The sequence below is a fragment of the Trichoplusia ni genome, chromosome 4 (genome assembly GCF_003590095.1).
Source record: "Trichoplusia ni isolate ovarian cell line Hi5 chromosome 4, tn1, whole genome shotgun sequence".
Taxonomy (NCBI): domain Eukaryota; kingdom Metazoa; phylum Arthropoda; class Insecta; order Lepidoptera; family Noctuidae; genus Trichoplusia; species Trichoplusia ni.
In genome coordinates this window covers 18,865,515-18,879,659 of record NC_039481.1, presented here as the reverse complement: position 1 = coordinate 18,879,659, position 14,145 = coordinate 18,865,515, and the positions used below count along the sequence as shown (strand labels likewise).

The 14,145-nt window shown below is 35.2% G+C and overlaps 1 protein-coding gene across 1 annotated transcript; it reads right to left on the bottom strand.

Moving 5' to 3' along the window:
- Positions 1-10,456: 10,456 nt before the first annotated feature.
- On the bottom strand, positions 10,457-12,718 carry LOC113493446. Its single transcript, XM_026871433.1, has 3 exons — positions 12,115-12,718; positions 11,430-11,610; positions 10,457-10,975 (listed from the first exon to the last, which is right to left on the bottom strand). Exons 1-3 carry the CDS (start codon positions 12,673-12,675, stop codon positions 10,740-10,742), a joined length of 978 nt encoding a protein of 325 aa, XP_026727234.1. The 5' UTR covers positions 12,676-12,718; the 3' UTR covers positions 10,457-10,739.
- Between the last annotated feature and the right edge of the window lie 1,427 nt (positions 12,719-14,145).

Sequence of the window (14,145 nt, the reverse complement as noted above, 5' to 3'; positions counted from 1 at the left end):
GGTACCGTCTTTACCCTTGGATACTTCTCTCTAAAAAAAGACGGATTATAATTTTATAATGTATTTTATCAGGGAACTTATTGCATAATTGCTTTGTAATAAGGTTCTATTCAATAGGCACCATTACATAATACTCGACCACTGCCGACCACAGCTCTGTAGAACACGTCCTACTAATTAGACGGTACTCGGTCTAACGTTAATGAGCTTCAATTAGTACCGTCAGAAGAAAAAGTTTTAACTATATTAAATTTAATAGTTTTGTGCTGTTGCTGTTCGTGTCCTAAAAATTAAATTAAATGAGCAACTAATGTTAAATGTTGACTGTTATTTAACTTTTATAAGGCGCGTTCATAATGATTTAATTAATAATCAAAAGATTAGTTCGACTCGCGATCCGCCGCGTAGCTCATGATTAAAGACTTCGGTTGGGTCCGAAATTATTGGGGCTATCCCGATAAATACGCGTGATGTAGACCATTGTATTAAAAAAAAATATTAAAATGTTGACTAGCTGTACAAAACCTAACCTATTAACTATTTATCAATTTTTGTTATTAATTTAATATTTTTTTATTATTTGTTGCTGACTATACCCATATAAAAATTTATTCGTTTTTCTGACTACGGAAGATTGCTATCGGGTCGATTTAGAGAACTTTATTGGTTTTGAATGTTCTGGTATTTAGATTATTTATTTAAATTAGACGTGACTATTATTTTAAACGATTTTACAAACTCTGGGTACTATACCGGTTTATAGTATATAGTGGTTTCTTAGATTTACGCGAATGATAGACATTGAAATGAAACTACTTTTACGGATTTAATCGCGGTTTAATTTTTGATTTTAGTTCCCGACGTTTCGAAACCTTTGCAGGTATCATGGTCGCGGGCAGACCATGGTTATAGTATAGTTATATATTTGTAAATAAATTAGATGTTTTTTTACGAAAGTGACACATCCGTAGGTACTAACATTTTTTTTTATCAATTAGTAAGTGTTGTTGTTACGCTTTCATGGCCTAAATAACACAGCAACAAAAAAACAATAAAAAAAATACGATTATTTTTTATAAATCTCTTCTGAGGTCGCATTCCTGGGCAAGAAGCTCTTTCTGTTCCTAGAAACTTTTCTAGAAAAGCTAGTTTTACGTAAATACTTACCTTTTAAACTCTACAAAAAGTAGAACTAACCCTCATAATTTTGTAATAAGGTTCTACTCCCTTATTGTTCTTTTAATCCCAGTTCAAGACAAATAAATCGAATAATCTAGAACTTTAGTAGTCCTAAGTAAATAATCTCGATCTAAAACGAATGTAACTCAAACCTGAAAATGAAAAGTAAAAAACCTGTTCTATTGCTTTTTGTATCTTTTTGTGGTCTTATCTTTAAGACGGGATACGGTGTTCTATTAAAAAGAAAGCGTTTGGTATGAGTTCAATATAAGGGGGCGCAACTTGGTCTTGGTGCAACACAACTATGAAATATATCTATATCTAAACTAGCTGTTGCCCGCGACTTCGTCCCCGTGGCTAGAAGATATAAGTTATGATTTACACCTGCCCTGTCTTTTGACATTTTTCATTGTATCTTCGCTCCTATTAATCGCAGCGTGATGGTTTATAGCTTAAAGCCTTCCTCGATGAATGGTCTATTCAACCCAGAAGATTTTTTCAATTTGGACCAGTAGTTCCTGAGATTACCGCGTTCAAACAAACAAATTCTTCAACTTTATATATTAGTATAGATATGTCTGTGAAAAATTTGACTGGCATCTGATGCTTTCGTTTTTGACCATTGGATTTAGAACCCTATTTCTGCTGAATCCAGCGAGACTGAAAACAGAGCTTAACATAGCTTTAGAAAAGACCTCAATTTAAAACTTACACTATTTTTATAAAAGCGCTTTATGTAACCAAACATATATTAAAGGAATAACGAAATAACCTAAAATATATAAAAAAATACGCTCCACCAGGAAAAACATCGGCTGCGAAAATAGAAAATTAGAAGAATTTTCCCATTGGGACAAACATTTTCTGCTTCCTTTTTAACCCTTTTTTCAACTACATAAAACGTTACATAACCTAAAAATGCCACTCAGTGCGTAAATAAATAAGAAGACGTCAACGTTATAGCTCAAAGTCACTCATATTTCATGAGATCTGGCAATTTGCGAGCATATTTATAATGTTTGCCCACATCAAAGTGTGTGATCATGTACCGTAATAAATTATCGTGACGTCACTCTGGCACATCTGAAAAGTAATGGCGGCCGGTCCCTAACATTTGCACTTACTTGGATGTGAGGTGACGGAGTCGTGTTGTTTGTGCCACGTACAAGTTTCCAAAGGATTGTAGTATTATATTAGTTACCTAAAGAAGGTATTCCGCTGTTACCTTTCTGGCCTTTGCCTAAAAATAAAACCTTTTTGTAAGGACTTAATTTAAGAACATTTTCGCCGAAGAGCTTAATTTGATAATTTTGCATCTTTATGGCTTATCTTATCCAAAATTGGAATATTAGTGCGTGGTCATTGTTCGTAGCCTATCCGGAAGAATACAAGTGTGTTAATCTATAGTAAACTATACTTCTATACTAATACATATATAAAGCTGAAGAGTTTGTTTTTTGTTTATTTGTTTGAAAGCACTAATCTCAGGAACTACTGCTTTAAATTGAAAAAATCTTTTTGTGTTGATTAGACCATTCATCGATTAAGGTTAAGGGCTATATACCATCACGTTGCGCCTAATAGGAGCGACGATACAATGGAAAATGTGGAAAAAACAGGGAAAATTATTTATCATCGAGGGCTTCCGTTCAAAAATTCCTAACTTATATCCTTTAACTATGCGGACGAAGTCGCCGGCAATAGCTAGTAAATAATAATAGTCAGTAAATGGATTACTCTAAATTATTTTTCTACTGTCATTGTTCTTTTTAGATGACTTGATTGGTGGAGCAGATCCATGACTATTGGACTTTTTGACTTTAAGATGTCTTTACTTAGAATATAATTTTATTGAAATAAAAAACAAAATATAATTTCTGAAGAAAAGGAAATGATCAAACTCAATTCGATTGGGAAATAAAAACAATACAAAATAAATGAGTTAGTCTCCTCAAATGGAACTGTCTAAACTTTTTATCGAAATTGTTTTTGACAAAATGCCGCCAATAATTTATTTAGGGTAGTTATAAATGCCCTAAGGGTCTTAACAGAAAAAAAGAAATTTATACTGTTAAATGTTACTTGATATTAAAATGGACAGTATTCTGTTTTCTTGAAGGAATATCATTTTAAATTAAACATTGTTCGAATAGATCGTTGTCTTCATTTCCCTAGGGATGGATCATAAATATATAGTAATGTTTGATCTCATCCTATGTATGAATAAATGATTTACTTTTAATAAAGGACACATATTAACCGGATTCGTGCCTTTTTAGGAATCCAAAGAGTAAAAATGGAATATATTTTATTTTTATTTTGTATTTTTAACAAAATACTCATTGGCAACACTTTTTTGATTTGATTCACGATTTTTTTTTATTTGTAGTGATACAAGGTTTCTTCGAAATAACAAAAGTTACTCACATGCGGTGTTTTAAAGTTATTTGAGTTCTTTCTCCACTAATCTATATACGTTGTACAGTCAGTCAGGGTCCTATAGACAAAACGTGTCTACTTACAGACAAAGAGGTCTACTTTCAGACCTAAAAAAGAAAAGTATATCTGTCACTATAAATAATACCAATATTATGAACTAAGGCTAAAACATCATATATTCAACAGAGTAGCTTTTAAGGTAATCTTGATAAAAAGGGTCTCGTGATAAGAAAAACTGGTAAAAGACGAACAAAAAAAGATTGTCTTTATCTTAGCATCTTAGTGTAAGTTTTTTAAGGAAAGTTTAATAATCTCCTCGCTTGTCTGATTTTGGAGTAAAGTTATTTACTTCGATAATGTTTTCTTGTTTTTTATTACCCCAGAATGTGTTGGATTATTTATTTCGTAGGATCATTCAAATCAAACAAAAAAAACAACTATCTAGCGATTACAATTTATGAGATAGTCTGATGACAGAGGGACTGACAAGTTGACAGATAGTGTATCTTCGGTTATCGTGTTTCGCTTCTACCCTTAGAAGGTAGAAAATAAATGTGTAAATAGTGTTTTGATATACTTGAATAGTTAACTTTATCAGGATAAGGTTTACTCAACTTATTTCTTGAGTAAAATAGTCGTTGCCTGGAAAGGTGAACATGTTAATTTAATTTTCTTACTTCATTGATCTTTTGAGGGGTATCGACATTCCCAGGTAACTGTTGTAAAACACTGGTATTTAGCTGAATCCGGTTATCTAGACTTAGTTGGGAAAATTCTAGGCCAATGATGACTTCAATGACCTTTTTAAGTAAAACTTTTGACTAGATACACCGTTCGGCGTCGAATACAGCGCCATCTCGTTGAAACAACAGAATGCGTCTTACTAAGTCACCGTTAAACATCCCGGTATTTGGAATAATTTTATTCCCATTAAATCCATACATTTTGCCGCCCCCCTGCAATACCGGGTTTGGGCCAGCAACACCAATTTATAGCTCACTTAGGGAACTCGGGACCTTGAGAATATCTTCCCCTTTGTCTTCCGTTATTAAAACGTATTCCGTAACAGATTTTCAAAGGAAATTAATTTTGTTTACACATTGGGTTATGTTTTGTCGTTAATACTTACGGTGGAACATCATCTTGGTGGAAATAGGAAAAGCGCTTCGTGTCTATATTGAAAGTTCGTGTTCCCTTGATTTTGGTTCAAGCACCTAACTCCTTGTGAATTTGTATGCGTAATCGTTGACTAAAGGTGTTATGGAAGACTCACGTTACCTGAAGTAGCAATTGCACAAGTTGATTGATCACAGGTTAAGCTGCGCTTGGTCCGTGGATGGGTGACCGTCCATGTCATAAAGAGTTCCTCCGTGTTTCGGAAGGCATGTCAAATTGTCGGTCTCGGCTGTTATTTTTGAAAGGCCTTACAGGTAGTCAGAAATTAGAAAGTCAGACGACTAGTCTAACCAAGGGGCATCGTGTTGTCCAGTTAACAGGGTTGAGGAGGTCAGATAAGCAGTCGCTCCTTGTAAAAGTCTGGTACCTAGCTGCATCTGGGTAGACTAGAAGTCGACCCCAACATAGTTGGGAAAATGCTAGGATGATGAGACGTGCGCTACAATACTTCTAAAGTAGAAAGCAACCTTTAATTTAACATCCAGGCCACCAAATCGATCAAAATATATGTACAAATATAAATAGATCAATTTTTCAACAAGTCACAGTTAGGGGTGTTTATATTCTAACACCGATTACATCTCACAACAGTACCCAAATTACCCGGCTTTACGATCGTCTATAGATTTAATCAGCGCAAATTGGGGTTCTGTACAGATACTGATTCGTGTAGTGAATGTATTGGTATCCTTACTAACCTTGTGTATGTATGTATAGGTATTATTAAGTTAGTTTTAGTAGTGTCTGCTCGAAATATGAGGCTTTGAGAACGGCGTTGTATACAGCGATTTTTTTTACTGTCATTCAAAATGAAATTCACAATGTTTTATTTGAAGCGGGCGTTTTTGTATTTTCATTCAAATCTTTTCATGTAAATCAATGAATCTTTATTTTTCGTACTTTAATACCTAGTTACATGTACGTAGATAAATAAAGCGATATAGATGTGATGATGAGGGGCTAGTTATCAAAGCAATAGCGTTTCGGTTGTAGAAACGTGTGTTCGGTTGCGTATCGCGCCGTCCTCCTTACACTTCTGTTTGTCTCTTACATAATTGGCACCTTTTATAATTGTTTCTTAGGAAAGTAGAGTAAATAAGAATATAATGTTATATTCATATTTTTTTGAATCAATAATAAATTTTGTATAATGTTCTACATACCCAAGTCAAAAGGACAAACCCGTCTCACATTTACCCCTTTAAGTGTTATTTAATGGTCAATAAAATACTTTCCCTGCAAAATAGCGTCGACGTTGAATATATTAATATTGCCTAACACATTGTTACAAAAAGGCTTGTTCTGAAGCCCTTAACGATCTTGTACGATCAAAGTTCCTAGCACATGTCTATATTAGTTTAAGCTGTGTGTTGCACAATATTGTACACTATTCCCTTTAATTAAAGGTTACAATTGTGTGCAGTGTTGCTATATGAGTTGTATCAATGTTTTACTGTACGTCATTCAGAAATCAACGAGCATGCCGCTCCCACCTAAATCTACCGCGGATTGGTTGATATTCGCGTTAACGTGCACCATTTGTAGAATGAATATGAAAGGAAACAACATGTCAAGCTTAACTATAGTCAATATAGCTTTTCAGAGCGGTAGTGTTATGTGAAAGGCGAGTTTATATTTTAGCATAAAGAAAACAAAGACTAAGGAAAAAAAGGTCTTTTATTAAAATTACAATTTTTGAATGTTAAAGATTGATATGTCCATCGCTTCCTGAGTACTTTTGCTGCGAGGAAAGAAACGTGCCCAGCAGCAACTGTTAAGTATCAGGTGACATTGATAAAACACAACACCGACGTTTACCGTGAACGTCCTGTTAATGGCATTTCTCTATTTATTAGTTTCCTTTTTTGAGTATAAAGCTCAAATCGAACGACACTACAAATCCCTCAAAGTCATAGAAGCTCAATATCCTGACTTACACCAACTTCCTTACCTGTGATAAATCACGTAAAATAAAAATTAAACTCACACGCACATTGTTATTAAAGCAATACATCAAAACAATAAATTGGTACTTATAACAAAAAACAAACCGCAGATTCCTAAATTCCCTCCTATTTAAATAAAGAACAAAAAAGGGAATTCATAAAACCGTTTTAATGTCGTATTAATATCGAACAAGGAACGTTCGAATAATAAATATGGCAACCATTTTATTTCAGCCATGAATTATTTATAAAGTATATTTCGGCAACATTAATTTTTCGTTTTTCTTTATACTTACGGATTTATGTGTTCATTGGAGCGTGATGGTCCAGAAAGGAGGTTTTATTTAACAACGAAACTTTAACACTTTCAAATGTTTTGAATGATGTTTTTTAAAAGGCCTCCTTTCTATTGTCATTCTGTTTGACTGCAGACTGCTACCGCTCAAAGTAAAAACCGTCCGTCCGCCTGTCAACTGGCAGCATCTCGTGAACCTTGTTAGCTAGTAAGTTAACATTTTTATGTATTGCCGCTAAATCAACAAATAATAAAATCTAAAAATAAAACCGTTGCCGTCGGCGTACCTGCTGTATTAGAACCTAATGGTTTGGTACGCGATGATGGCAAGAGACCGGACGGTATGTCTTTGTTCCCTTGGAAGATGGGTAGGCCTTTAGTGTGGGACGCCACTTGTGTCGATACTCTTGCGCCATCTCACCTTCCCGGCTCTTCAAGCTGCGCTGGCTCTGCTGCCGCGGCTGGTGAAAACCTCAAACGGCGCAAATATGGTAATCTAGTTGGTAGTTACTTCTTTGAGCCGTTTGGAGTTGAAACTTTTGGGCCGTGGGGGCCGAGTGCCAAAACGCTTTTTAAAGCGTCAAAGCGTCTCGTTGACATTTCTCGTGACCCAAAGGCTGGCTTTTACCTCGCTCAGAGGATTAGCATTGCCATTCAACGTGGCCATGCTGCCAGCCTTTTGGGCACACTCCCAGCCGGCAGCGATGCCGATGAATTTTTTGATGCTTTGATTTAATAAATTTAATTATTTTTAATTTTTTGTTTTTTAACTTGTAAATATTTAACTCTGTAAAATTGTAAATATAGGTATTGGTGTCTGTAACTAAATTTATGATCCTACTTGTTCTATTGCCTCTAATATATTGAGTCATTCTTCCAAAGTAAAACCTTAAGCAATGGTTGGTGATTTCTTTCGACTAGTTTTCAATTACTTCAAAAAGAGAAAGTGCTAACTTCAATACAAGCATCATACAATTTTTCCCTACGATGTTAAAAGATGGAGAATGCAATTTTCAATAATTTTCTTCATTTACCTCTCAACCTAATAAAATACAAACTTAGCTCACAGAAGTCTAGTTCGCGTCCTCCTGAAACTTAATTTTCTCGTTAAAAATATGAGGAGAGCACTAACCGTAATGATTTATTCAAGGAAAGATACTCTCTAAGTTTTCTCTTAGTTTATTTACTTCTTCATCGTTTCCTCAGAAACTTACGAACTTGGAAGCATTTTGCTGGATTTTATTTTATTTTTTAATTATAATTGGATTGCGGCTGTTCTCTATTGATTGAAAATACCTGTTCCATTTCGCATATTTGTGTAAAGTATTTTACTATCATGATGCAGTCTTTTTACGAAGCAAAATTATAAGCTGTTATTCTTAGACATGATATACCAAAATCAAATCACTCATTTACAAGATAAGGTACCAGCACACAAGGGGTAGTAAGGGGTTTCTTAATACCCGTTATGTGCTGGAACCTTATGGAGATAAATAGGAAAATATTTCGTGTTGAGTTTTTTTTAATATTGAATTAATATTTTTTAATATCGAATGCGCCTGACATAACACGAGTAGGCCCGAACGCCAGACGAATGGTACACTTCAGTCGGTAGCCAAATCCATGTTTATTACTCTGCCTGTACGGTTCGTTTAGACCGAATTAAATGCAAGCCACACTCAATGACCCAGCTACGGAAGGGTTATGAAAAGCCTTTTATGTGACTTTCGTATGTTTAAATTATGTTCCATTTGCTGTACGGTTGTTTAATTACTTAATTATATTTTTTGCTTTCAAATTTGATTTCCCGGGTCTTTTCTAGAGTGACTGAGCTGATTCTCTTTCAATATAGTTAGTGAAATTATTAAAATTTTGGGGTTATTTCTAAGTTATCTATTAACCCGAACGAAACAGTTGGAAACAAACAGATAATACTCAAATTGATTTAACGGTTATGAGAACCTGGCGATTGAAAAATCGGCCCTAAATATCATAAAATTGAGGGATTATTAGTACCTAGAAATTAAGCTAGGACTTGTATGAAGCAATAACACCTTGTTTCGAATTCATAAGTCAGTCGTTACGTTAAGAGTTTAAAAGAAATTGCCAAATGAGTACAGCTCTAAGCTCTACCATTTCCGGATCTACGAGGATCATTTGCTTTCCTGCGTTTGCAAAATGAACCGGAAAATCGACACTGAAAGTCCGTTCATTTACTCGGACGGGACTCTTTTGTTTTGTATTTTGCTTTCCGTTTTAGAGCGGACTCTGCGGATATGTATGTAAACGTGATCAGTTGAAGGTGGTTTTGATTTCTTTGTGTAATTGAGTATGAGGCTTGAATTTGTATTTTCTCTCTTATTATATAAATATGGAGAGCATTGTGTAGTGCGTGCATATTGAATATTGGTAGTATTATTGGTAGTAGAGAATTACTGGTTCCTATTTTGCGCCATTTTTATTTTTGATTAATTATTATATTCATAGTTGACCTTTGGCTTTAGACAATGGGAATGATGACTCAATGAATGAATAGTGATTTGGGACAAAATAATGATTTTAAAGACTGCTTTACGTTGCCTAATGACTTCAACTTGATCCCGGTAAGCTTAGTTCAAAGTGAACGCGTTTTAAATTTACCTTTCAGGTGAAATCGCTCCTTAATCTGCTTCCATATGTATTTTGTCTATTTGAGTATTTATTCGGACTCTACGTTAATTCGTTAGCATTTGAAGTAAATACAAGTGGAGTTGCCTCGCGTTGCCTTTAATCAAGCTTAATGAATGTGCTGCGGTTTACTTCGGGTGAGATCGGGAAAGTTTTTGCAGTACCGCAAATAAGATCCCATTCATGACGTAATACATGTAAATGTCTTACTTTGTGGTTGATTTACCTTTTATTCACCCGTTTGACTCCCTCGCCCGCAGCCGCGAAGTCTCATGGTTAAGGACTGCGGTTGGGTCCGAAACTAGTCGGGATCTCGATACATACGCGTGAGTCCGCACGACTCATGGTTGAGGACTGCGGTTGGGTCCGAAACTAGTCGGGATCTCGATACATACGCGTGAGTCCGCATAATAACAGTTAAGGTAATAAATAGAATAGAAAAATCCCAATAAGATATGACATAGAGGTAGTAAGAATGTTGTTCTGTGTTGTTTTCCTGGTCCATAGTATTGAGGACACAAAAGTCATATTAAATTTTGAATTGAATTAAAGATTGACTAAAATGTTCCAAAAATATAATCATTAGCCCGTCTTCGTCCATTGCTTAATGGCTTAAAAATTACAGTAGGTACCTATAACTTATACTTTTGTTAGGTTGCCTTAACTTGCTTCACATTTAAAACCTTTAATTACTCATTTTGCTATTTAATTATGTTCCTAACTGTTTCTCCTTCTGGCCCTGATGACGGGACTTGTAAAAAAAAACGCTAATAAAACTTACACGTTTATTTAAAAGTAAAACTAATAACTCTCTAAATGTAACATAAGAATAAGTTCAACAAATTTAACCAATTTATAATGAATTTTGCTAACATTTTCTAACCATAGTACCATCTCCTTCAAACCTTACATATCATAAAATTTTAACGGTAGAAGTTTCTGGAAGGAATGTGTATATCCCGCATCAAATTGAAGTAATCGATATTTTTGAAACATGGAACTGGAAAATTTTTGGTAAGATTTCATCTGAAACATCGCTATTCGTATTTCATCCAACGTTTGCTCTTGTTCTCCTCACAAGCGAAGGTTCCATTCGGATTATTCTCCCCGAACACCATCAAAGCATCCAGGATATCATGTCTCCGCGGCTGCAGAGGTACCCTGGTGAACACTGCGATATCACTGGTGTCACAGTCTCTCATCACCAAGAGATTCTTTATCACCAACCACTGATCACCACTCTCTCGACGGAGGGTCATGTAAGATGTGTTTTCTGGAAATAAATACGTTTTTAATTAAAAAATAAATTGAGTTGAATATTTTTCATATTTTAAGAAAAAAAAAAACAACGTATGTGGCATTTAAAGAACACAAAATCTACAATGGGCGCATAGTCGAGTGGTTTAGGTCACCACGCCAAAACCACTGGGCGCGTCGTGTCGCGGGTTCGATCCCCGCTTTGGATAAGCATTTGCGTATTCCACAAATGCTTGTTCTGAGTCTGAGTCCCTTCGTTTGTGCACGTGATTTGTATGATTGTGTAACCCCCGACACAAGGTTTAAATTCCTTACTGCGGGAATCGTTTCTTTTTGACGAAAAATGTTTGTCTGTAGTATTGGAAAATAATCATTCAGTAATAAGAAGTTTTTGCTAAAAAAAATTACAATTTTCAAGGTACCATTAGGATCCAATTTGAATTATAGTACAGAATGAAACAGCAACTCACGATAATGCTCCTCATCAATTATGATGTTGTCCATGACCCCTTTTTCATTTTCGTTGCCTTGTAAGAAGTGTCTTCGGGATCCAGGGTGTTCGTTATTATGTGATTTGATTTCCAGATTACACTTATGCCAATGCACACTGCCGTTGAAGTTACCGTATAGTTGGGCATAATGTTCTTGTTCCTAGATGGAAAAAAAATGTTATTCATTCCAGTTAGCCCACTCGTGGGAAAAAGTCTTTTCAGTTTAATTACAGGTATTTTTTTAAAGCAGACAAAAGAAACAGTGACGAGACGACTTCGGACACCTTTTTTGGAGATTTTTTAAGTCAAAAAGTTGTATAGGCCCAAAACACTAAAATTTTTAATGTTTTATTTATATCGGCTCATAATTTTTACTTGTATCGAGATATGAGAGCGACTGTTGGAATCATTTACGTAACCTAGACCATTTAAAACTAAAACGTTCTCGTCGAATCCAGGTCACGTAAATGACACTGGCACAAAAGCCACGGCATTTTATTTTTACGTTACGCTTTTGTTTCTTGAAGGTCGTCAAATCAACATTTATCTGTTCTGATTCTACACTCTATGGGGAATTAATTTACGCCTCACTAAGTTATTCGCTAATTGACGTATTTTATCATTTAAATTTTCTGTTAAGAATAAATTAGAAATATCTACTTACCTTTCGATTCACGAACTTTATATATAATTTGAAACACTTCAGCTTGTTAGGCAACCTGTAGTACGCAATTTGCCAGACGTCGGCCATTTTTCTCAAGTCGAACGCAATCCCTTTTTTGAAAAACGTACACTTCTTTGCTAACATACTGTCAGTCTGCTTCATTTTCCTACTTAGCCTGTTGTGGTGCACTTCTGTGGTCTCTTCCTTTGACACCGGCGTCGTCGTGTATTCATTTATGTCAACCGTCAGATCAGTACTATCATACATTGTTTTTTCACTGGAATCTCCCGTAGGATCATTGAAGTCTTGATTTTTCCCCGTAAATGGTTCAGTTGTAGTCGTATCATAGATTGATGAGTCAGTAGAGTTGTCCAGTAAAACATCTGGTGTACTGAACTCATCAAAATCTAACTGCCTCTTCTCAATAAACAAGTCTGAATTATTTATTGTATGGATTTCACCGTCACTCCGTCCATGTCCAATGCTCTTGTTACATTGACAACAACTTATAAATCTTAATAGGATAAAAAAATAAAAATCAATTAGTGAACCATGCCACATTTTGCCTAGGTTTGGCCGTTGACGGCTAGCAAATGCTCTTTTAAAGAATTGATCTATATTTAAATAATTGAAATTTAATTGTTTTGAGAATAATCGTAATTTGGTCATAGAAAGTGTAAATAATACTAGATTTTTGGTAAACACGACCATTGTTGCTATAGAGTTTACTATTAAATGTGACTAATGTTTTCTATTTCGTGGGATGTCCATTGTGTTATCAGTTTGAAGAAAGTGAATGAATATTGTTTAATTAGAATCAAGCGAACTATTATCGGGTTAAGTTGTGATAGACTTGTGTCCTAGCAAATCTAGACAAGTGACGTTTCGACAAGCTCGTACGAGGAGTGAGGGGTCAGTTTTTTACACCTACCCGATAAGATGTCCAATAGGACAGTCAGGCAGAGCCACGCAGGGCATATCCCCGAGCCGTGGACTCTGCTTGGGTTCAATTCATTAGCTTTTCACCCGGAAAAAATGGCCATTGAGGGTCTGATTTCAGAAAATGCAGTATGAATCCAGATAACATTCTTTAGGCCCATGGTCTTATTTTATTTTCCCAAGGCATTTCATCAATATTGGAGAATATTATTGGGAAATAAATTGACTATGTGTAAATGATGACAATCTGCGGCTATTGTGTGAACGTGGTCGCATTTTTATCGTACAGATAATTTTATATAGGTGATTAAATATTATCATAAAGTTCGGATTTTGAGTAGTATCTACTACTTATTTTTTCTTTGCAGGAAGTGCATTATTGTTGTTATAAACTGTATGTAACTTCAAATAGACAATCTAACCGAGCTGGTCTGTATATTGCTATTCTATCGTTTTTGTTTATTCGGACTGTGCGAAGTGAAATTTGTTTTCGAACTGAGATTTGTTCTAGGATTCTATGCATTTTTATTTTACAATTGCGAATCTTTTCTGTATTTATTTTGGTGCGGTCTTTGTTGTTGCGGTATTTGTTACATGGATCTGTATGCACGAGGTGCAAGGTCGATCTCAACGCAAGCTAATTACAAATGTGACATTTTCGAAGTAAGTTTTACTGATGACTATTACACTACTGACTTACAGGGATGGCGAGGATGAAAAAAAGCTAAATTACAAATATTAAAATCTGAAATCGCCAACCCGCAACGAACTAGCTGATAAGTGCTCAGCCTTTTTTATATGGAAAGATGTCGGTGCCCAGCAGAGGGACATATTTATAGTTTGGCAGTATAATTGTTTGACAGTATTTCAAACTGTAACATACTAAGATTTAGTCCTCAGACTCTGTCGCATAATTTTGTATTTTCTTTACATAGTATTCGTATTAAGCAGTTCGTCTATGTAATTCTAGAAGCAAAAGTTGTGATCTGCGAAGACTCGAGATTCGAGGCTCGAGTTGCATGCACTTGAGTAGTTTCTCTACAAACTTCTTGGGAACTGAAATGTTCTGGGATGGTGTTGTAAAACTGTGTG